The following is a 25,426-nucleotide window of genomic DNA, read 5'->3' on the forward strand; positions in this document are numbered from 1 at the left end:
CTGTCTCAAAATTAAAAAAAAAAAAATTCTAAGGAGTTTCTTGCCTGGTAAACTAAAAACTGGAATGCAAAGGCAAGTATGACGTGATTATGGGGATGTTTATCAGGCTGTACCAATCACATCCTTCCTCGGTGTCCCCTCACCAAGTTCTCTCCATTGTCCCAGCTTTGAACCAGACACTTAGGTACATCCTCAGTCTTAGAGTTTGTTACTATCATAAACCCGTTAGCCCAAGTTGGATTTGATTTGTTAACATCGTGTCTTTGTATCTCCTGTCCGTGAGAGAATACTTGGCACACAGTAGGTCCACTAGAGATGCTGGGGAGAGAAGGGATGGTGGGTGTGTGATGAGTCTTCTGGAGACAGCTGTCTTCCTCAAATGTCTGCTTTCTGAGCTATGCATTGATAGTTATTACGTGTAACTAAATCTCTTCTACCATCCGCCGCTTACGTTTTAGATGGCACTTACTTGCACTTCTTAAGTGAGAAATGATGCTAACTGTGGAGTTCCTACTTCCTGCCACTAGAACTTTCCCACCAAGAATTAGGCTTGTGTCTTCATCTTTAGTTGAGAAAACCAAGAATCACACATTTCATATGATTTGCTTAGTGAATGTTGACCCAAGTCTGTCTGCAGCCAACCTCCGTTCTGTTCCATGACATTGTGCCACATGGCCTGGGACCCTATCTCCTCCACTGTGCTTGGAGCTCTCTAGGTTTGTGTGGAAGCTCCACTGCCTCTCCAAAGTTGGACACAGTCTACACAGCTTCTTTGTAACCGTTGGTTGAATTAATTAAAGGATGGTTGAAAATATGATTAAATGTTCATTTATCAAAGCAGCATGGAGAACTGCTACCACAAAACCAACAGATACCTCTTCCCACCTCTCACTGGGCATCTACACACACTCTTCCTCAGATAACCAGTTTGCTTCTACCCGTGACAAACAAGGCCCAACTAGTAACCTACTTCTTGTCCCTTAGCCAGATCCCAGGAAGCCTTCTCGGAGATCCACCAAAAGGAGGAAAAGAACCATAGCAGATGAATCTGCTGAGAATGTCATTGATTGGTGGTCTAAGTATGACGCCTCCCTGAAGAAAGCACAGAAGGTAGAGACTCCTGCCTGTGACTGTCGACGGGCCCAGGGAGATCATGGCATCTTCTCCTTCCTCCCTCAAGGCCATACATCTCCCTTTAAATTTCAGTATAAAGAGCCTGAGGGTTTAACCATGACCCTGTCTGGCATTCCACTGTGGTCTGGCCAACTTATCAGGGGCTAAACTCTCAGAGAAAAATCAATCCTTCCTCTCCTAACGGCTAACAATTGCTCCTCAGTTAGGGGCAGAACTTCAGACCCAAATCCTCTCTCCACACGGGAATTGATCTGACTTGGGCTTGCAGGGGTCTTGTGGATGCTGTCACAGCTGATGGGAGTCCATATGTGCAGCTGTTGTATCCAGAAGATGTACTTCTCTTGTGGTAGTCATCTACACTCTCTCGGCTCTCCCCGAGATCCCCGAACCTTGAAAGGACGGGTGCAGTGTAAATGGTCCCTGTAGAGCTGAGCATCCAAGAACGTTGGGACATCACACATTGACCTTGATGGGAAAAAGACACAATGCTGGGTGGGAAGGGAAGGAGGGGTAGATTTGGACAGAGTCGCCTGAGGGGGTGAATCAAAACTCATCGTATGAATTATCAAATAACTAAGTTTAAACAAGATGAACTTTAAAAACTATGGTTCTGTTAAATGTGTTAGGGAAAATCCTAGAAGACCGGAGCCCCTGATTACGAGATTCCCCACCCTCTGGCTGGAGCTGGTGTAGTATGTAAGCTCCATACTACTGTTGGAGACTCTCGAAGGATATTCAGTATAGTCAGTACACACAGGATCTGACCCTGGGAGACTTAGGGAGCTCAGCAAGGAGAAGTGGGGTCTCTACAGTGAGCAGCAGGGGCAGGGCATCCCCAGGCCACAGAGCACCAGGGCTTCAGCAGGATTCTACATTTGTAGGGGAAATGATCCAAGCGAAGGATGATCTTGGCATAGCAAATAGCAATAATTGGTAGGTTGCCAGGGGAACCATAGAGCCCCCTGTACGTGGACTAAGACAAGGATCAAGTCCCAACACCGGAGAGCCAGGGCCCTGGAAATTCAGGTTAAAGGTCAGGGACCAATTTTATTAAGATTTATCAACACCAAGTTAAAAAGAAAATAAGAACTGGTCACGTGTTACCACAGTTGAGCCTGTTCGGACTCTAGTTTAGAGAGACTACATTTTCATCCAGGACTACTCAAAAACACTGGTGTACAGTGAATTAACAAATCAAACACTAGCCCCTGCCTCCACCCCCTTCCTTTTCCTGGATGGACGCTTCTACTTCCTACGAATAGTTAACTCTTCGCTGTTTCTCTGCTACCCTCCTCAACCCCTGGTAGCCACCCAAGGGCCCAACATGCCAGCAGGAAAAACTCATAGGGCAGGCTGTGGGGTGCTCCAGGGAAGTGTAAAATTGATCTGTCCTCTCTATAGCTTAGAAAAGCATGTCACAGAGAACAATAGTCTTCCCCTTGATAACACCATTGCTGGGTGTGCAGAAACCTATTTTCTAGGGTTAGGACATCCCCACTGCAGCTAGGAGTCAGGTCTTCATAGTGAGGCTTCATTCTGGAGACTTCTTGGGGACTATTTTAATATTCTTAAAATGGCATTCCTGGGGATGCAGGGAGATGGGATAATCAAATTAAAGCTCTTAGCACTTGAGATTAGTAAATTAAATATAGCAGTATCGATAATCTTATTTCCTCTTTTTTCTTTTTGAGGAAAAGGAGAACAACTCGAAGGAGAAAAGGGCCACAGGTGAGTGGCTATTTGGGGACTTCTTGGATGTAGAACAGGGCCATTCGAGTAAGAATTACGAGTGGAAGTCATGACAGATATGTTACAGCTCAACTCCCTTGTCCACATAAAGAAGATAGCAACACATGTCACAGGTCATCCGGAGGGTTGGAGAATAGAACCCGCCTGGCATGCTTTGGGTCAGTCCCACAGTACCAGAAAAGAAAGGCTCATAGGTATTGGAGCTGAACTGGTCTGTAATTCAAATTAATTACTGGAATTGACCGGCTCATGCCCCATGCAGAGCTTTCATTTGGAAGCAGCAGGATAAAAATAGCATCAAGCTGGAAGCACAGGCCCAAACCAACAAGATAACTATGAATAGTGCTGAGTGGAAAGATCTGGATTCGGGATCTAAAATTCACTTTGCGAGGATTGGTCAGAACTGATTTGGCAGAAGTCCAGCAAAAGAAGCTTGGGGGAATGACCAAGAGCTCAATTCCAGTCATAGCCTACCGACGGCAGTAACAGCAAGCAGCCAAGAACAATTCAGACGGCATGGGCGTCCACACAAGAGTGGTTCAGATGGCATGGACATTCATGCACGCGCACGCACGCGCGCGCGCGCGCACACACTCCTGAGAGCCTGGCTCCTAACTAATGTCTTTCATTTCACATTTTTCCTATGTCCAGCCATCTCCAATAGCATTTTCGTCATACACACGATGGGACAGAAATACAAAGAGGTCAAGTTATCATCCAAGGTCATACAGCTAGAAATAGCAGAACTCAACGCCCATCTCTAGTCATTTTTTCTTCACATGATGCTGCTAAAAATATACTTAAAAATGTTATTAGCATGACCTTGTATAAGACTCTTAACATATTTGAGCCTTATGTTGAACTAGATGACTCTCAAGACCCTGAGGACATTTGAGAAGGAAGGTAACAAAAAGCTTCAGAATTATCCAAAATCCGGGTCTTTTCTCTGCTAGTTGGGGGAAAGAACAAATAATGTACCTTCTCTGGGCCTCCTTAATGCATCTATGCACAGATCTGACCCACTTAACATTTGCCTGGCCCTAGGGCAGCCACAAACACTGTGTTTACATATGCTACAGACTCCAGGGCTGATGTAGTAACCCTGTGGTCAACAATTCGATAACAATTTCTGCCGAATATCCACAGACGCAAAGCCAGATGAGGTGGTGTTGGATATAGAGGATGGCCCCAAAAAGAAGAAAGACAAAATGCCCAAGAAGAAACTGAAAGATGATGGGAATGATGGGATCCCGAACTTGGCAGTCTTGAAGGTCTGTGGGTCCAAGGGCCTCCATGGGTGGGGTGCAAAGCTCAGAACCAGGCTTGTCTTGGTGATTTGTTCAACTGTAGTGATTCTTTTCTTTGAAGTGACTCACACTGTCTTCACTATAGTCACTGATGTGAGGAAGTAAAGTCTAACATGCAGGTAAACCAAGACAAGGAAGCTTGTCCCTTTTCTTTCTCCACAGCCCTATATTCAGAAAGGGTATAATGTACATTGTTTAGCTTCAACCTGGGAGATAATTTACAGTATAAAAGTTCCCTTCAACCCTTCTTGGGCACTATTTTGTGTGCACACTCAAAATAGCAGGAGTTTTAACTAAAATCAGCTCCATCAGACCAATGTTCCTATTAGTGAGCGAGCATTAGCTAGAGATGTAAGTACGGATGTGAAAATTTGAAGTCCAACAATTACTTATGTAGATGATCAAGTTGAGTGATGTTGAGAGGAAATTTGAATAAGTATTTTAATTATATTTATAAACCTCAAATTGAATTCTACTTTGCATTTCTAAAGTCTATATATTATTTCCCACTTGGAAAATTCATGTCTGCATGCATTATAACAAAAATAAACATTCTGCCATTTTAAATGTGTTAAGAATTAATAAATATTAATGATTTCAACTTCCTAAAAGTACTACAGTGTATAGTTAATGGCCAGTAACATCAATTAAACATAAAAAGGGCTGTTGTGTTTATGCCTGTATATTTAAAAATGTTCTATGGGCTGGAAAGACAGTTCTGAGGTTCAGAGCACTTGCTGCTCTTGCAGAGGATCTAGACTTGGTTCCCAAAACCTACTTGGGAGCTCACAACCACCAGCCTAGGGGTTCTGGTGCCCTCTTCTGGCCTCCACAGGCACTAGGTATACACGTAGCACACATACATAGATGACGGTAAAACATTTACACACATAAACATAAATAACTCTTTGAAATGTTTTCAGTTGGCTATACTTCTTGGAATTCAATTTTTTATGCAAAGGGCTTCATAAAATTCATAATAGTTAGCTTTAGGAGTGTTTAGCCAAATGTTTTCCTTATCTTGTTAAGGATAAATCAACAAGCAGTCGCTTACCTTTTCCCTGGGGCATATTTCAAGGCCAGTTTTTGAGAAATCTGATTTTCCTCATCAAACAAACGCTGACCCTTTTCTATTAGGCCTTTTTGCGTCACTCTGATCTGAATACCCGAGGGAACAACTCGGGGGAGGGACTTGTAAGGCTCATGGCTTCAGAGGGATCAGGCCATGCATGCCCAGCCCGTGTGCTTGGACAGGCTGTCATGGTGTCCAGAGCATGGCTAACAGGAAATAGAAATGGATGGTTCTGGTGAAGCTCAGACGACCAGAATGCTAAAACGTAGCAATAAAGGCTGTCCTCATAAGGTTTCAGATGGGAACAAGGACTCTACTGGGAACTGAGCCACAGGCCATTTCTGTTTTATTCTGGTGAAGGAGTTGTCTGTTTTCAAACTTTGAATGAGAATGAATTTAAAGGTGATAGAGTAATTAACCTTCTGTCCTCTTAATATAATCTTTCTTCTCTCTAAAGATATATGATGGCGAGCTTGAGAGTGAATTTAACAACTTTGAAGACTGGGTGAAGACCTTCGAACTCTTCAGAGGCAAATCTACAGAAGATGATCATGGTCTAGATGGAGACCGAGTCATAGGAAAGTTCAAGGCAGGTTCCCATGTGGACCCCATTCTTTGTCTCTGTCTGTAAATGCCAGCCATAACTCCATTCTAACAATGGGGTTGTGATGTGGGACATGGGGGTAAAGGCTCCTCAGTGCTCACCCAGCACCTTCTCTAAACCACACAGGTCCCAGCCACAGTCTTGGGAGATATTTTTTTTATCTACGGCCAGTGGATTAAACTTACTGTATATAACGTAAGAAGACATAGTCACTACCCATAAGGACCACTGTCCTTTGCTGTCCTATCCATAACACATTAAATATGTGATCAATGTAGAGCTGCCAGTTGGAAAAGCAAGATAAATCAAACAGTACAACACTTTTTGGGGCAGACTTGGGTTTTCAGTATCACAAAGCAGTTGCTAATATCTGTGGCTCATTACTGCATGCTGCAAGGTATACTGAAATAACCCGAGTGACTCGGTTTGCCAACCTGGATTTAAATCCTGTTTGTTATAGTAGCTAGCAGCTTGAACAATATACTTCACCTCCCTAAGCTTCCGTGGCTGTGTCTGGAAAGAGGAATACTGTACTCAGGACAGAAGGAGACAGTAGGGAAATCTGGGACCAGCATTCCACACGTAAAGAGCACTCAGATCCCCTCTGTCACACTCCCCATGCAATGGCCCTGTGATGAGAGCATTAACATACTGACCCCATCCACTAGTACCACAAATAAGTGCTGAGGTAAGCAGCTTGTATAAATTGCCCAAGGACATCCCCCTCCCTTGTGACAAAGGGCGGCACTAGCCCATGTCCTTCAGACACTTGGGCTATGTTCATTTTCCCACCACTGAGCTCACTGTAGTTTCTCATGGGTCACATGACCATTCTGCTTTCTGGCTTATGTTCTGTGGTTCCAGGGCTCCTTCTGCATCTACAAAAGCCCAGAGGATTCTGACTCAGAGGACAGTGGGCAGCTGAGAATCCAGCAAGGAATTCCACCCAATCATCCCATTCAAGTACTGATCAGGGTGTACATTGTTGCGGTAAGCCATCCTCCTTTGATCTAAGTGGGTGGATTAGCTTATTCACGCTGCTGGAACAAAAGTGGAGGCCCACAAAGGTTTCCTAGTAAGATCTGAGCTTGCTTTACCCAGCAGAGCGGCATTAGAGGACTGCTTGATCATGTGCATGGTTTCCAGGTGATTCGAAGAGTCTACACTTGGCTGAGCTAGGGGGAGGTATTTTGCTCCACCTCTTGGCATTCCTATAAATGCCCTTTAGAAGAGACGCGCCCCCCCCCCCCCCCGCAGTGGTTAAGGATCCAGGCCCTCTTGAGGCTATCCTGTGTTTCTATCTGTTTCTCTCCCCTCTGTCCTTCTATCTAAATCTCTTATCCCTCAGTCCTCAAGAGTACCCTGGGGTAAAATGTGGGAGCGGTCTCCCAGCTGGGCTCCCACACCACAAATGGGCTTAAGCCATGGAAATGTATTTCTCACAGTTCTGGGGACTGTAAGTCCATGATTACCTGGTGGTGTCAGCATCTGGTGGAACCTCTCCTGCTGGCCTGTAGGTATCTACCTTCCTACTATGTATGTCTTCACGTGGCCATTCCTCTGGGGATGTGATTGTGCAGAGCAAAAGAGCGACGTCTGAAATCTACAGCTCCACTCCTGTGACATCATTGATTTCGGTCACCTGCCTATAGCCAGCCATTGCTCCAAAAGAGTTAGGCTTCAACATATGCCATTAGGATCACCCGAATCAGTCCGTTACAGGGCATGAAGGTCGTTCAGGAACATGGACACCTCCTGGCTTTTCACTCCCTGGCATACAGGACTTCTCTGAGCAGCTTTATCAGCTCTGTTAGGTTACCTACTCGCAGGAAAGGAAACCAAATCAGAAGTAGAACACTCAGAGAGAAGACAGTGGAGGAAGAGCTCAGGACAGGTACCCAGGACCCAACAGGGCAATGAAACTCCCCCAATGGCTTTGCTGATGCACTACTGCAGTCAGAAGTTTCATTTTGAATGCATTAAAAGAAAAAAAAAAACCCTCAAAACATCATGTTCTCTAGGGTTCCCTTTAGTTTGATAATGGGTCACAAAACTTTAATTGTGAAACTTTTTAACTTATAGGGAAAGTGGACAAGCAAGCATGACGTTCAGTTGTACACATCCTTATGGGTCATGGATTTGTCTTTAGCTTGCTGCCTAGGTTTCATTTCTGTGATTCTCTTTGATTGCAGTATTCTTATTCAGTGTTACCTCTCCTCATGTTGCTTATATAACTTATGAGAAGCATTAACAAAGCACAAAAGAAAAGCAAATTGCCGGATGTGGTGGCACAAGCCTTTAGTAAGTACCAGCACTCAGGAGGCAGGGTTCCAGGCCAACCTGGCCTATATAGAGAGTTCCAGGCTAGCCAAGCACACAGCGAGACCCTGTCTCAAGAAAAAAATTAATGAGAAGGGAAAATGAACTGTCCTTACATCGTGCACTTTATGGGTGTCCTCACCTCAGTACCATCAGACAGAGGGGGAGTGGAGGGTGGAGGTGGAGTCTTTGTCCTCAAAAAAGCAGGGTAGCTGGGAAGGGTGGCAGTGCTTCTGATAAACCTCAGACCTTGCTGGGTAGCCTGTCATAAACACCTGCCTACAGGATGCTCTACAATAGCCTTTTCAATATGGTATTCAGGATGCTCCTGGCATCCTGGGAGAGAATTAATGTGTATATTCCTCAAGAAATAGGGTGTGTGTTCAAGTAAATTTGAGAAATATTGTGTTCAATAATTGATTTTTCTTCTCCAACTCGGGAGGCTCTCGAAGTTCCTATGAGTACTAAAGGCCCAGAGAACTCAGGAAACAAACAAATCTATTGAACTGTCGTTTGCGCTGTCTCCACCTCCAGCCCCCACCTTTTTCTCTCACTGAATCACCCATGAGACACAACACCTACTGCACTTCTCTTGGTTAGGACTCTCTATACGGAGGTCAGGGCTGCTGTGGAGCAGGGGTGGGCAGCATGGAGGAAGTCTAGCTTGGGCTGCAGTTGAGGACATGAAGGACTTGAATGAAAAATGACTGTGCCATATTTCATTAGCAACCAAGTCACTGCAAGATGGAAAGCCAATGTTTGGCATGGACCTTGTTAGCGGTGGTGATTGAGTGTGTTTTCCTATTACTTTTTTTCTATTTTATTTTATTTTATTGAGAAAGGGTTTCTCTGTGTAGCTTTTGAGCCTGTCCTGGACCTTGCCCTGTAGACCAGGCTGGCCTTGAGCTCGCAGAGATCCATCTGCCTCTGCCTCCCGAGTGCTGAGATTAAAGGCGTGCACCACCACTGCCCGGCTCTATTACTTACTAATATACAATTAGCTGGTTATGTAACACACTGATTTTAAAATAACTTAAGAAATACTAAAAAGTTGTTTTAAAAGTAACTAAAAAATGCAAACAGAAAGAAAGCAAAGTTCTTTACTATGTTTCTCCCACTTCAAAAGTTAGCACAGGCATTTTTCCAAATCAGTATATGACTTCATTCCTTTTAGCAGCCATGTGGTATTTTCTTGAGTAGATATATATCACTTGTTCACACAACAAATATTCCAAAGACCCTGTTCCATGTTGTTGAGATAAAGTAATGAACAGGACAGTACTCTCCTAGAGATTACATGCTGGTTCTGAAAGGCATAAGAACTAGGAAATGTAAAAATAAACAAGGGAGCAGCCATGTGCATAGGTTGCATTCGAGTTCACTGCTGTATGGAGAATTAAATATCAGTGATTCAACAAGGAGAAACAGAGGAGTGGCTTTGGATTGTGCTTCGGTATGTGATCTGTTTACAAATTTTGACTATTAAGTAATCTCTAGAGAACATTTTTGAATATGTAGCTGCATCTACGTACCCTGTTCTATCTGCAGGAGACAGTCTTAAATATGTTTCTCAGCTTTCTTCACAACCAAGTTTCTCAATTTTGATGTCACGTTTTCCTGGCCTTCTATCACGGCCTTTCCTTTCACTGTGTTCACTTTTGACAGCCTGAGGCCCAGCCAGTCTGGAATCAGGCTTCATGATCTGAAACATCACCGTTCAGGGAGCCATGGCTAAAGGCAAGACTCACAGGGTAATGCCCTTGGGAACCACTGGTGCTGGTCCGGGTCTTTAGGGCCACCCCCATGGTTTTACAGATAGATCCGGAAACGAGACTTGTCCACAACGACACAATTACTTAGAACTAGAGCATGGGCTCATGTCTTCTGCATCCTTTTCCGGTGTGTTCCTCACTGCCATGTGCCAAGGACTGGTTTCCTCTGGGTGGGTGATAGCAGAGAAAGATGAGGCCAGTATGGTTCTTTTTAACACCAAGACTAGGATGCTAAAGCAGTGGCTCCTCGATTTAGTTGCACTCTAAAACTCTAAGATGCTTTTCAAAGTGCCAAAGTTCAGGATCCAGAAAACGCGAACATCTCAAGATAGAACCTGGCACCCAAGTGTCCCCATGTGCAGTCAGGGTTGAGGCCATTGGGTCAGATGTAGTTGTTATTTTTTTATTCTTTGCTCTTTGGAGGCCCTCCACCCAGCTCCCATATAAATACACACAGAGAGACTTATTTTTACTTATGAAAGCCATTCCTTAGCTTGGCTTGTTTCTAGCCAGATTGTCTTAACTTAAATTATCCCATCTATCTTTAGCCTCTTGGCTTTTACCTTTCTCTATTTCTGTATACCTTTCTTTACTTCTTACTCTGTGGCTTGCTGTATAGCTGGGTGGCTGGCCCCTGGAGTCCTCCTCTCCTCCTTTTCTCACTCCTCCATCTTCTTCCCAGATTTCTCCTCCTACTTATTCTCTCTGTCTGCCAGCCCCACATAGCCTTTCATTTACCTGGCTATTGACTGACCATTCAGCTCTTTATTAGACCAATCAGGTGTTTTAGACATGCACAGTAACACAGCTTCACAGAGTTGAACAAATGCAACATAAAAGAATGCAACACATCTTTGCATCACTAAACAAATGTTCCGCAGCATAAACAAATGTAACACATCTTCTACTAATATTCCACAACAGTCGGAGTCGTTTCCTTTTTCCTCCCCAGGCATTTAATCTTAGCCCAGCTGATCCAGATGGCAAATCAGACCCCTACATTGTCCTCAGACTTGGCAAAACAGAAATCAAAGACCGGGACAAATACATTCCCAAACAACTGAATCCAGTATTTGGAAGGTCAGTGACCATCCCAATTGGGTTGTATCATCTTTCCTGCATTGGCTGTCTCTGTCTTCCTGGAGGGTTGGTGGAAATGGTATGTATGTGGAGAGGTGTCTTAAGTAAAATGGTAGCTGAGGATTAAATATTGACTTGTGTTCTTGATAACAGCCAGCTAAATGTCTATGAAATGTGCAAAGTTTTCCTGTTTGGGATTTGGCATGTAATGATCTTCAGACACATAGCTTTGAAACAGCTATTTTCTAGACCTTAAAAGTACCTTGAAGGGTCATGGGTACCACCTCCTGGTTCTGTATAGAGAGTTTTCTTCTTGCAATCAAGACATCTGAAATCCAAAGAGGTTAAGAAATACATGCAAATTCACTCAACTCAGAATTCAAGGGGACTGAACCAGATGGTTGAGTTTTTGGTCTCCTACTAGAGAGTTTTTCCACCATATCATCTTGCCAAACACTTGCAGTGATGTCCAAAAGTTGAACTGACATCCCATAGTTGTGTTTTATTTTCCTGCAAATTGTTAAAATACACTGTATGTGTGGGTGTGCAGTAGAACTAGACACAGGAATTTTCTGGTACATGCAACAAGGATTTATTTATTTTACTCATGTGTGTATATATTTTGCTTGCATGTATGTATGTGCACTATGTGTGTACAGTACCCATGGCATCCAGATACCCTAGAATCAGACTTACAGATGGTTGTGAGCTACCATGTAGGTGCTAGAAACCAAGCCCAGGTCCTCTGCAAGAGCAACAAGTGCTCTTAACCACCGAGCCATTCACTCCAGCCACATGCCATTGACTTTATAATTGCGTATCATACATGTTTCCTGCTTGAGTTTGTGCTCCGACTACCACTGCCCTTGGAATTGGAACCGGGGTTTCGCTGTCATGTGCACTCTGCAACCTCATGAAGCTAACTCCACCTGTTTGGGCGCTTTCCTCATCCATAAAGCAGTCGTGACACCCGACCCTAGCTAGACTCCTTTGGAAGAACCTGCGAGACATCTATGGCACCGTCAGGGTTCGATCCACATCTGCCACCTTTCCCTCCTCCTTGGTGACTTCAGCAATATCTGAAGTATGTTTAATTTGTTTCTCTTGAGGAACCAAGGGCACAGGATGAAATCTCCACCAGACTCATATATATTCATAAATGCATCTGTATTGGCTTCAGACCCCATGGCATTTGACCAGCATCGGCTTCTCAGATTTTATTGCTGCTGAGGAAATGAGGCAATAAATGACCTGGCCTGTCTGGATTAATGGGAACAATTAAAATGACATACCAGGGAAGCTTATCCTTGTTTCTCTGATCCAGAGATGACCTTTACTGTGATCTGCCACTTATGTAACCACTGCTACGTTTTGCCCTTACAGTTCCCCAGACATGAGTTAGACTTGCTTTATCAGCCTTATTTTAGGGCTCTGGAACAGAGGAGGCCAGTGTGATGGCTGCACCCCCTTCCCACCTACATACAGCTTCCCAGGGCTTCTTTCATAGCCTCTCCAGGGGTAGATGGTTGGTGGGATACATCTTTCATTGTTACTCTAGAATGCACATTCCTGGCTCAGTCCTACTGTGTTCCAGAAGGACGTGTGCCTAACCTGTAACTTAGGGACCCCCCTCCTGACGGGAACACCTGCTAGGGTATTCATGTGAGGCTGTCACAGCCCCTTCTGCTAACACCCTGACTCTTTGAGCTGCCTCCCTTTCTCCTTCACAGCTTCTGGCATAGGTTTACTTGTCTGTGTGTTCAATCGCCATCTTCTCCTCTCTACTGGGGGATCAAATCTGTTGGTGCATGAACTCATGTAGGCCGGCACCGCTTCCCCAGCCCTGCGGACAGCGCCCGGCACACACTAAGTGCTGACTACATGTCTTATTGTGAAGGAATGAATGAGTGAGTGAAAGAATAGGTACACAGACTAAACCTCCTTCATGTGGTGGTGACATCTGCTGGGACTCTGCTACTCTGCATCATTCTGAAGTTGAGTGTGACCATAGTCTTTGGCAGTTCTTTTCACAGCTCTCAAAGTGTCCCATAGTCTTTATCGCCTTGAAAACAATGGGATCCCAAATTACTGAACTTGGGTGACTAAAATAGCTCACTAACTCTGATGGCTCACTCACCTCTGCAGGCCTTTATGGTGATATTTTATTTGTACTGAAATGTGATTTTATTTGTATGTTAATAAACAAAGTTGCCCGGGGGTCAGAGCCACTGCTATTAGAGCCATAGCGAAAGCTGGACGGTGGTGGTGCACGCCTTTAATCCCAGCACTTGGTAGGCAGAGCTAGGTAGATCTCTGTGTGTTCAAGGATACAGCCAGCATGGAGACACACACCTTTAATCTCAATACCAACCTCAGAAGACCTGGAGGTCTGTACAGACAGGCAGTGACGAGGCAGTCATGTGGTTGAGTTTACAACCAATGAGAAGGCAGAACATAAAGTCTTTATAAAGACAGACACACAAGAAGTAGCTCTCTTTCAGAGAGGTAGGACCACCACAAGAGGAAGGGTAAGGTTTTTAGCTCTTAGCTCTGACCTCTTGGCTTTCTTCTTTGCATTGGTTCTGTGTTTCATATTGAATAAGACGGTTACTTCTTGTTCCCAGCTGGGCCCTCATCTGCCCACTTTCCTTGGTTCCCTACACACACACACACACACACACACACACACACACAGACACACACGCACACACACACACATACCACAGTTATTGGGAATCCATCTTGTATCAGGTTCTCTGCAGTCCGTGCTTTTCAGGGATCCTGTGACTACTGAGAGAAAAATGAACGGGGGATTAAGACACTGTGGCAAGTCCCGTAGAAACAGGGGATGGGCAGGTCTGAGTTCCAGGTCTAGAGCCCAGAGAACTCTCTGCTGTCTAGGTCCAGGTGAAGGGACTTCTCTTTTGCCTATGACTCCATCTCAGCTCCTACTATCTCCTGCCACTCTTGTGGACCTGTCATATAGTGGCTGTGTGGTAAACACCAGAAGGAAAAGTTAGGCAATGAATGAATGAACAAAAGAACTGTGGGGATCTTTGCTTTGAGCCTCTGAACCTCTGCACACTTATGCTGTCCCAGCGTTTGCTCAAGCAATGACATCTAATGGTATTATCACCGACATTCGATCTGATGTAAGCTTAGGAGTTCCCAGGGAGACCAGGAATCCAATCTTGGGATGGTGGTTTTGCAAACTCTTTGGATGGCAGCTCCAAGAAATTCAGGCAAGGTTAAACTATGAGTACAGCTTGATGAGACGCGCCAGAACCATTAAATCCTCTGTTATCATTACCAGGGTCAGTGAAGCCTTCCTATTAAGCCCTTCCTTGATGGCTACCGTGGTGATAGCAAAACTCAGAGATGGATGTTGGGTGCTTGCTTCTAATGAACCTCCAGAATAGCCATTGCAACCTAGAAGCCAGGATTTGAAGTCAAGAAGGCACTACCATGCGTAACAGATAAAGAGTACATGGATTTCATCCCTGTGCAGCCCCATCTGGGCCGTTCAGAGCCTACCCCATCAGTTATGATCCCTGGTGCTGTAAATGGTCTGTTTTTCTCACTGGGGTGAGGAGGGTGCGGGTGGTAATTGTCTCCTGAGTGTGTGGCCGTCTCTGCCACACTAGACTAGGATCCTATCACATAGTCCAGGAACGATGGATTTATGATTCTTCACTTAGGTTCTCCAGGGTTTGTCTTCCTTATCTACAAAATAGAGGTATTGGATATAAATTTCTGACATGCTTTGCAGCTCAAAGAAATAGCCATTAAATATCTATTCTCTGCAGGCCAAATGCAAGCTCCAGTGATTCAGAAATCCGAGAATGGTATTCTGTTCTCAGGGCCCTTCATCTTGTGGAGACAGCCTGCAAGTCTTTGTTTCCATCAGCAAGGTTTTCTTTTTGAAAACTCCAGCTGGTGTTCTTCGATAAAGCAGTGACCGAAAAGAATGATAATATTCTTACTGGGTCTGAGCTGAAAAGCTGGAAGTGAAATGTGTGTTTTATATGATCAACCTTGCATCTAACCGCCACACTATGTTTAAAGGAGTCCTGATTGTTCTCATTTTCATACAAGGAGGGTGAAAGAGATTAAGTCACATGCCCAGTGTTTAACAACCAGAAAGTCCAGGTCTAAAATCAGATTGAAAATCAGTCTAAGTCCCCAGTAAGTAACTCTGAGATATGGCCTGTAAAAAAAGGCAGATCATTGTCTATTGAAATTTGACGAAGGAATCAGAAGTCCGTTGTACTACACAGATTCCTGTCAGTGCTGACTGAATTGCTAAACCGGTCAGTCCATCATCCACCCGGGTAGGAAGCTAACTGAAAGAAAGCCGGTGAAGCACCATACTGCCAAACACCGCTGACTCCCAGCCCTCTGCTCGCACTCAGGTCATTTGAGATCCAGGCCACTTTCCCAAAGGAGTCCCTGCTCTCCGTCCTGATCTACGACCATGACATGATTGGGTCAGATGACCTCATCGGGGAGACCAAGATCGACTTGGAGAACCGTTTCTACAGCAAACACAGAGCCATCTGCGGTTTGCAGAGCCAATACGAGATGTAAGTTGTTCTCCTGTGGAACCCCTCCCTGTTGGTGTCCCATCTGGACTGCGCATGCGTTTATTCCATTCTCTCAGCAGAGCTGGATCCGGGAGACTGTTGCAGGCATTTGAGGGCCAATGGGCCTGGGGAAGCACCTCTGGTTTAAAACCCAGGGCAGGTTCTTCGAGAGTAAAGAGCCAGGCTGTGATGTGCTTATGTGTTGTTCACCTGTTTCTGGTGGTCCGGATTCCCTGGCGGACGGTGCTAGAGGAAGAATGGTTAATACAATGCAAACATCAGCGTCTCGGCACTCTATAAACAATAGCTGCATGTGCTTTGGGCATTCTATAAACAACAGCTGCATGTGCATGTGCGCTGTTTTAAGAGCTTTGCAAGGAATAGCTCATCAGCTCCCCCAGAACTCGCTGGGGTATTATTATCCACACTTTATACGTGCGGGAAGAGTGGATCCAACATTCTTTACAAAGATTTGCAATTCAATTTTATTTTTAAATGTAGGCTACCAGCTTGATTTTCTTTTAATGTATGTTGAATCTTATTATATTTTTTAACAAAATCTTACAAATTACAGCTAGGAAAATATAGACATTCGTTGTAGTTCCATTCTGCAATTCAAAAACCACTTTCCTAAATGGGAAATGGAAACTAATTTACATAGTTTGTCAATATAAATAAATAATTTGCATAAATCGCTATTTTGCATAATTAATAAAAATTAAGTATTTATATAAAGGTTTTTGCTTATTTCCTTTTAGTATTTTTCTATACTATTTGCTTCTGAACTTGGATTATACTTCCCATGCTTTGTAACTTGTTTATTGTCCTCATGTTGCAGCTTATGGATTCATAACTATCATTTAATAGTGCTCGAGTCTTTGCTTTACTGGGCCTGTATAGTATTCCACCATATGAATGTGTTATGGAGTGATATAGCCAAGTGACTTTTGATCTGTAGGACAGTTGATAGTGGCAGTTCCTACTGTGGTGGGCCAGGATGCCAGGGATGAGGAGGAACCATAGTCCCCCCCATCCTGTGATCCACTTCCTCCAAGTTCCTTAAAGGATGAAAGGGTTGGGGAGACCTAGAAGAGCCCACCAGGAAAGTCACTGGTTAGAAAAACATGTCAGAACCTTCTGCCTGAGACATGAGTCTATAAGAGGAGTTGTGTGAGGGAAGGGAGAGGAAGGCAGGAGAGACAGTGAGGTCATAAGCCGGGCTGTCCTCTTAAGCAGCACACACATGACCACACACTGGCTAAACTTGCCTGGACCCCAGAGCAGCAGAAAACCAGACTGGCCCAAGCTAATGGAGCTGGGAAGTGGGAATGGAGAGTGAGTGCAGTTTGGATACAGGATCTTCTCTCAGGGTGATGGCAAGAAGTGATTGCATGATATTGTGACTATATACATCACTGTACGAGTCAATTCCAAAATGATGAATTTTGTGATATGAATTTCACTTCAATTTTTCTTTTTTTTTCTTTCTTTTTTTTTTTTAAGAAGAATTATCACTTCTAAAAAACTTGACATTTCTTGCAAACCATCTTTAGGTCAAGCCGCTTGGAAGTCCTGTCTTCCTTGCAAGCTGTACAAAGGGGTACAAAGGCAAAGGGGCTTGACTGGTTGACTAGAAAGAGGAGAAAAGGAAACAAAGCCCAAAGCAGTAGCCCAGGTGTAGAGACGGGTGAGTGGGTGTGAGGGAAACCACACAATGAAAGCTGAGCTTTCAGTGGGATCTCGGAAGGTGTTCCCCTAGAGGGCAGCCAGCCTCACTTCCTGTCTGTCCTTCCTCCACTTCTCAGAGAAGGGTACAACGCCTGGAGGGACACGTCCAAACCCACAGAAATCCTGACCAAGCTCTGCAAAGACAACAAGCTCGACGGGCCGCACTTTCGTCCCGGGAAGATACAGATCGGAAACAAGGTCTTTTCTGGAAAAACGGCCTTTGCCGAGGAAGACTCTGGTAAGCCCCAGCACGGCGTTCTGTTGATGCGCTGTTCTTTTTTAAAAGGCTGTATCCAGTGGTGTTTGAGGCTTGGGGACATTGGGTCATCTGATTACAAAAGTAATCGTGCTCCCAGAAGAAAAGACAGAGAATCAAGTAGGCTAATGACAAGACTCACAATCACCAAGTTCTGCTAACTGTGCCTCGTGTGTGTGGTAACTGGTAAGGACTTGCAAATGTGCAAAGCAAGCAAAAGCTTTAAATGAATATCACACAGTGCAAAACACTAGGTCCAACCCGCTGCCCCGAAATTGCTGTGCCAAACTATCTTATTTTAGCACCAAAAGATGGATATTTTCCCATGAGTATCACGAGACACACCCTGGAGATCGCGAAGAAGCATCTATAAATCTGGGGTAAGGGGGGTGAAAGGCATTTTTAATGACACAGCACAATTCTGGTATAAATCTTCCACACTTTTGCTACAGAGTCAAACTAAGGTGGTAGAGGCCATTTCACACTATGGACTTCCACCAGTTTCATTACTCTTTGCTTCATTATTTTGGACCCAAGAACATACTGTAAGTTCTTGCATACAGAGTTATTGCTGTTTAAACAGTGTATTGGTGACATGTTGATGTGGATTTCTGTTGAAAAAATTTCTTCTTCACCATATACTCTTAGAGTGATGTAATTATTTGGTCAAAAGTCTACATTTGATTAAATAATGATTAAATAGTTACCATTTTGCCCACTAAAAATCTGAAATTATGTTCATAAGGTCAGTTCCCAAATGATTAAAGTCTAAGACAAAGATTTTGTTCATTGATTGTCTAGCTCTGTCAGCTCTTACCAATGTAATTATTGCCAACAGACAATTGTTTCTGTGGTCCCTTTCTATAAAGTCAGGTTTGATTATCTTATATCAAATTTTTACCATTATAAGCTTTGTCAAAAAAGATTTTATTTTTCAATAATTTTGTCTTGTTTTGTGATATTCTTTTCCCCAGTATTTTTATGACTGTTTTGGTCTTTATCTTTTAAATCATGAATCACCTCCTTCGGTGGAATGAAGTATAGGTGTTTATAGTTGGGAGACCCCTAGGGAAGTGAAGATGTCCACAAACACACCTTGGGCCACCATCTTATTTAAGGCCACCCTGATTCCTAGGCCTTCACACCATGGTGTTAACAAACATATCCTTTTTAGTCTCTGGCATCCATCTTTTCTGATCTGTGGGATCTCCAGAAATAATCTGTTTGAGTGTGTGTGTGTGTGTGTGTGTGTGTGTGTGTGTGTGCACGCGTGCGTGCCAAATCCCCACTCCAGGGTTCGATTGCTGTCTCTGTCTTCTTATCAATTGACTCATCTCAGGTCTCTGTCTTTGCATTCGGTCACTTTCTCTTTCATACCATGCTACCTCCAGCTCTTCTGATTTTCTATTTTCTTTTGTTCCTACCCCCTAGTATCTTTAGAATAGATCATTACAGGAAGAACTTAAGAAGCATCTGCAGCTGTCACTCTTTGGAGGAGCAGCACCTAACAAGTCTCTTTCCTTCTCTTTCTTTCCCTGCAGAGGAGATGGTGGAATCTTACGAACACTTGGCCCTCAAGGTGTTACACTCTTGGGAAGACATCCCTGAAGTCGGGTGTAGGCTGGTTCCAGAGCACATAGAAACACGGCCATTGTACCACAAGGATAAGCCAGGAATGGAGCAGGTAGTGTTGCCAGCATTATTAAGACCAGAGCTTAAGGAAGTTAGGGTTGGCCATTCATCCTCAGTAGGCAACTCGAAGTCTCCATTCATCCTCAGTAGGCAACTCAGAGTCTCCATTCACCCTCAGTAGGCAACTCAAAGTCTCCATTCATCCTCAGTAGGCAGCTAAAAGTCTCCATTCACCCTCAGCAGGCAGCTCAAAGTAACAGTGAAAAGCAAAGAAAGATTTATTAAATGTATCTACATTGAGAAGATGATAAAAGGGTTTTACTGAACCCTCGAATCTATCTTAAGGACCCTGGCATGACATTTAGGTTTCATAGAGTTCAAGAGGTCTGTATACCTAACTGGGCAGTACTGTTTTTGTTTTGTTTTGTTTTCATTTTTATAATTTGAATTATCAAAGTCCTTTAGACGAACTTCAACATTTGAGAAACTTTGAAACTTAACTTGTAGCAGGAATCTTAAAAGTTCTTATTGATAAAATCAAACCCGAGGCCAGTTATTGGGGTGAATACTGGAAGGTCAGAGAGACAGAACAAGCCACAGCTATCTCACCTTGCCAATTCCTCAGCTGGTCCTGTTTCCTCAGACTGGAAGCTTCTGTGTCCTCATCCAGAATGAATCTCAGCTGAACTGTGCTGCTCGAAAGCCTGAAGCTTAACCAGCCACATGCTTAACCAGCCAAAATGCTTCTAGTTTCTGGTCCTCACGCCTTATATATCTTTCTGCTTTCTACCACCACTCCCTGGGATTAAAGGCTGGATTTCTGGGATTAAAGGCGTGTGTCACCATGCTTGGCTATTTCCAATGTGGCCTTGAACTCACAGAGATCCAGAGGGATTTCTATCTCTGGAATGCTAGGATTAAAGGTGTGAATGCCACCATTTTCTAGCCTTTGTATCTAGTGGCTGTCTGTTCTCTGACCCCAGATAAATTTATTAGAGTACACAATATTTTGGGGAACACAATACCACCACATTAACTGATATGCAAGAATTCAAGAGACTGCACATAAGTGCATAGTGCCATGACCATTGCATAGTAGAGACTCAATGAAGGGTTTCTTGCCTTTCCTCAGCTTTAACTTATGCATTAGTAAATTCTTAATAAAAACGTAAGTTATCCCTGGCATTGTAGTACATGCCAGTAATTCCAGAATTTGGGAGGTAGAAGCAGTCGTATCAGGTGTTCAAGGCCAGCTTTAAGTAAATGATGTGTTCAAAGCCAGCCTAGGCTACATGAGAGTCTAGCTCAAAGAAGGAAGGGAGGAAGGAATAAAAAAAAGAAAGGAAGGAAGGAAGAGAGAAGGGGACACCTCTACCATCGTTAACAAATAGGCCACATATATATAGAAACACCAAATCATATTTAACATCCATTTGTTTTAAAAGGGATGTTTTAACACGATGAATAGTCAATTTTCATGCCCTGCCCTTTCTCAAAGCTAAAGAAAATCTTTTGTTGACAAGGGCCGTCTACAAATGTGGGTGGACATGTTCCCCAAAGATACACCTCAGCTTGGACCTCCTGTTGACATTTCACCAAGGAAACCCAAAGGGTAAGTCTGCCCATACTAAGTGGGGAGGAGACCATGGTCCTAGAAGAAAAGATTATAGGGTTTGAGGTGAGAGATGACAGATTAGCAAGCCTCACCTGGCCAGTGACAGTGGTATGTGGGTTGTAGTGATGGAGGTGGTTGAAGCGGTAGCTTCTGCATTTCAAGCTCTTCATCTGGACAAGCTGGTCCATGGAAGGAGAAGCTACTCTGCCCCACCAATAGCCTAGTGAATCTGAGATCTCCAGTTGAGCTACATGGTTCCGACAGACCAACTTCTAGTGCTGATGCCAATGGCCTTGACAGACTCAAGGCTTACAGATGGAGTGCAATGCTTTTGGGCCCCCTTTCAAGGTCGTTTACCTAACACTGTGTTCCTTCACCCCAGATATGAGCTGAGGGTGACCATCTGGAATACTGAAGACGTCATTTTAGAAGATGAGAATATCTTCACGGGTCAAAAGTCAAGTGATATTTACGTCAAAGGGTAAGGTCTTCCACAAGCGCGGTTCTTCCTTTCCCATCGCCCCTCTTCAGTCTCTAGCCAGTCTGTGCCTCGTGGGAGCTGCTACCCACAATTCCACAGAAGGACCCGTCCTGCTTTGAGTTAGGTAAGGTCGCTTTCTGTGTGATAACTTTGTCTTGTTCATTCATTTTGCTAAGGATTATTTTATGAAAACATTTTCAGTGAGCAAATCTTATATAACTATCTCTCAGTTAAATGTTGGATAACCAACCTTTTAGGTGTCCTTAAAAGTACATCTGCCTTTGAACTGAAACAGGCAGGGCAGCAAGAGTGTTATGGAGGGAAGAACCATGCGTTTAGCAGATTATAATGCTAGTGCAAAGGCTGGAATTGAGGCCTTCCCATTTGCTAGTGCTACTAATTGAAAAGAGATTCCTGCCTAGGACCCTGGGGTGAAGCAGTCAATATTTCTCTTATATCTCAGTCCAGCTTCCATTCAGGCCCCTCTCAGGGAACATGTGAGGGCAGAGAGAATCAGGTCTAAACTCATCACAGCCTCATGGTGACTGTCCTCTGCCGTTCCTGACCAAGAAGCACCTTGTGCTCTAAATACACTTGACAGTTGAAGCGCAGTGGTTCAAAATTCTCTTTTTTCCCCCAGAATGAGAATAGAGGAATGAATTATGACAAATAAGGAGGAATGGAAGTAGCAGAATAACATTTGAAGAACAGAATTAAAATAATCTGAAATTGCTTTCCAGTCACATTTGGGAAACATTAATGTGTTCTGTAAAATGTGTGTGTGTGTGTGTGTGTGTGTATTTCATGACTCACAATATGGAAGGCTTCCGGAAGAGTTCAGCAATTTCCAAGTCCTGGTCATTAAGATGTACAGAAAGATGCTCGTGTTCACTCTCTTCTCCCTCACCTCTCATCTGCCTGGTTCCCTCCCCAGCACCACACAGGTCTAACCACCCAACTGTAGAGGCTTCACCATAATCTTGTTCCAATACTCCGGAGTGGAGATGACCGCCCTTCCACAGAGGACTCCCAGCAGAGGACTCCCAGACAGGGGCTCCGATCACGTGTTCACTTCCTCTTTTCTATCTTAATTGCACAGAGCTTCTGACCTGTAAACAGTCGAAGACAATGGCACAGCATGCTTTGGGATGTCTTCTTTTTGAATCATTTTTCTCTTTCTCATTTAAAATGGAAACTTCCCTCTGAACCCCGCTACCTATAATGGAAGCTACGGCTCGGGCGCCTGAAGCTGGTCATGTCACTCTTGATTCTGCTGGTGCCTGAATAGCGCACTCTGAGTGTTTGAATTTCCTTATCTTTATGCAGGTGGATCAAGGGTTTGGAGGACGACAGGCAGGAGACGGATGTGCACTACAACTCCCTGACTGGAGAAGGGAACTTCAACTGGCGTTTCCTGTTTCCGTTCCAGTATCTGCCGGCTGAAAAGCAAATGGTCATCACCAAACGGGAGCACATCTTTTCCCTAGAGAAGATGGAGTGTAAGACTCCAGCTGTCTTGGTGCTGCAGGTCTGGGACTTTGAAAGACTGTCCTCAGATGACTTCCTGGGTAAGCCAGCGGCCTTCTCAAGCACGTATTAATGCCAAGAGTGTCACTCTAGCTTTTGGAGAGCTGAGTGCAATTTTGTTATGAGCACAATAATTTTAGGGCTATTTGTGATTACACAAAAAAATTATCAATCGTCCAACCAGCCATTACTAGGGAACTGGCAAAACTGTAGTCTGTTAGTCTATGATAGGCGCCTAACACATTCAGGCAAGTCGGTCTTTGCTCTATTTAACACTAAGAAACAGTTAAACTTTGAGTTCATTACTGATCTGTTATGAGTAACCAGAGGGGCTGGAGAGGTGCTCAGCAGTCAAGGGCACATGCTGCTCTTACAGAGGACCCTGGGTTTGGTTCCCAGCACCCACATCAGGAGGCTCACAACCACCTGAAACTCCAGTTCCAGGAGACCGGATGCCCTTGTACAGGCACCTGCATCACCGTGGTACATATGCATATATTCAGGCTCACATGCAAACATGTAAAATAAAATAATAGAATAAGAATAAATTGTAACAGGAATCTTAACAGATCTTATTAATAAAAACAAACCTGAGGCTAGTTATTGGGATGAAGCTGGAAGATCAGAGAAACAGAACGAGCTACAGCTACCTCACCTTGCCAGTTCCTCAGCTGATCCTGTTTCCTCAGACTGGAAGCCTCTGAGTCCTCATTCGAATGGCTCTCAGCTGAACTGCTGCTCAAAAGCCTAAAAGCTTAACCAACCAAAATGCTTCTAGTTTCAGATCAATACGATCCACGTGTCCTTCATGTACTTTCTTTTCTACCAAAATAAATCTTTAAGAAAAAGAGCCCACCACAAGCCCTCACCCATGGGGAGCACTCCGTAAACAACAGCCCTGCAGCCATGACAATACTGAAACAGGCAGTGGTCCGGAAAGTTGCAGGAGATGCGCTAAGTGAAACAGAATGTGGGAGGGAAATCTCATTTCTTCAAGATACACATTTATATGTACAGGAAGGGTGGCAGGCTGGGGCTGTGAGCTACTATACAGAACCATGGCCAGTATGGTGAGACTGGATAACAGAATATATATAGAGATAGATAGATAAATAGACATAGATAGATAGATAGATAGATAGATAGATAGATAGATAGATAGATAGATATCGCTGATGTACATGCTCTAAAGCTTCACATTTAACAAACACTACTTTATATTAGGAAAGTTGTCAAAATGAGACACACAAGTCCTTCATGACACTATCTTACCCTGAAGCAGCATTGCAGTGAACTGAGTGACCCTCTTCTGTCCCAGACAGTAGATGCAAAGGCAGAAGGACTTTGACTGTGACCTGCAAGATGATGTACGGGGGACTCTTACAGGGGGGTCAGTACTGAAGTACGACAAACCTGAGGCCTGTCATCCATGGAACAGCATGTCGAGCCGGGGAGATGCCCTGTCGTATCAATACTCCAAACTGAAGCCTGGAGATTCATATAACACTCTGCTCTGCCTTTCCACCTGCTACCATGTTATTAATTCTTGATGGGACCACGTGTCTCCATCTCATGCATACCTGCTCACATAGCTAGCACATCTCACATGCAATATAACACTGACTGAGGGACTGGCCAGCGAGTAGAGGAGTCCCTGCTGACCCACAGTGACTGAAAATCCCGCCATAACTGTTGAGGACATCTCTTCACAGGCTCCCTGGAAATGAATCTTAACAGCTTCCCTCGGGCCGCCAAATCTGCAAAAGCCTGTGATCTGTCCAAGTTTGAAAATGCAAGCGAGGAGAACAAGATCTCCATATTCCAGCAAAAGCGTGTGCGTGGCTGGTGGCCTTTTGCCAAGAGCAAGGAGCTCACGGTAAGTGACAGCTGTAGGAGGTGGGCTGGGGGGAGGGGGCGCATCAGGGGACATCATGCTCTCTCAGTGAGTCGTTTTGTGAGCTTCACGTTAAGTGCTTTGAAGTAGCTCTTTAGAGCCCTCGAAGCAAAGGTCCTGCCAAGAACTAGACTTTCTAAAGCTTTATAAATGCATTAATAATCCTTTCGTATTTCAGCCTATTTGGTTTATAAGCTGTCTCCATTGGGGTGATTTTCCCTTATTTTACCTGAACTCATGCCCCTGGCCTTAAAATTTTAAACATTTCTTGAAATTATCCATAAAACCATGGCTAATGCACAAGTTGAGAGTAATTCTCTCATTCCTTAACCTCCAAACATGGGACCCAATTTTATGACAGCCCATCCTTTCCCAGCTTCCTGGAGAGGGTGACAGCTGGTAGGGACATTTTCTCTTTCTTCTGCATTTTCAGGTTGATCTGTGTTGGTCCATATTGGACCACCTGTGACTGGAGTTCCTGATCCTTTAAAGCTATTGGGCAGGGTGTTCCTTTTTCACATTCTTTGAGTCACCCCCCCACACACACACACACACCCCATTGCTCCTCTGTAGGGACGGAGGGCCTGTGTAAGTCAGTAGGTTGTACAAAGGTACTGAGGCAGGCAGCAGGGCTCCCTCATGTTAGCCTTTCTCTCTGCTCTGGATTCAGTGG

General features: G+C 44.2%; 1 protein-coding gene across 2 annotated transcripts in view; it reads left to right on the forward strand.

Annotated features, from left to right (window-relative positions):
• The window catches only part of Fer1l6 (fer-1 like family member 6), a 122,429-nt gene that overhangs the window by 80,134 nt on the left and 16,869 nt on the right, over positions 1 to 25,426 (forward strand). For both annotated transcript variants that reach the window (XM_037197798.1, XM_028871879.2), the window contains exons 26-38: positions 985 to 1,110; positions 2,826 to 2,862; positions 4,030 to 4,154; positions 5,720 to 5,851; positions 6,731 to 6,856; positions 10,910 to 11,037; positions 15,450 to 15,620; positions 17,426 to 17,586; positions 19,146 to 19,288; positions 20,760 to 20,848; positions 21,234 to 21,332; positions 22,659 to 22,900; positions 24,572 to 24,735. In XM_037197798.1, the coding sequence (XP_037053693.1) occupies positions 985 to 1,110; positions 2,826 to 2,862; positions 4,030 to 4,154; positions 5,720 to 5,851; positions 6,731 to 6,856; positions 10,910 to 11,037; positions 15,450 to 15,620; positions 17,426 to 17,586; positions 19,146 to 19,288; positions 20,760 to 20,848; positions 21,234 to 21,332; positions 22,659 to 22,900; positions 24,572 to 24,735 (1,743 nt within the window). The remainder of the gene's footprint in view (positions 1 to 984; positions 1,111 to 2,825; positions 2,863 to 4,029; positions 4,155 to 5,719; positions 5,852 to 6,730; positions 6,857 to 10,909; positions 11,038 to 15,449; positions 15,621 to 17,425; positions 17,587 to 19,145; positions 19,289 to 20,759; positions 20,849 to 21,233; positions 21,333 to 22,658; positions 22,901 to 24,571; positions 24,736 to 25,426) is intronic.

This window comes from Peromyscus leucopus, chromosome 20, assembly GCF_004664715.2.
Source record: "Peromyscus leucopus breed LL Stock chromosome 20, UCI_PerLeu_2.1, whole genome shotgun sequence".
NCBI lineage: Eukaryota > Metazoa > Chordata > Mammalia > Rodentia > Cricetidae > Peromyscus > Peromyscus leucopus.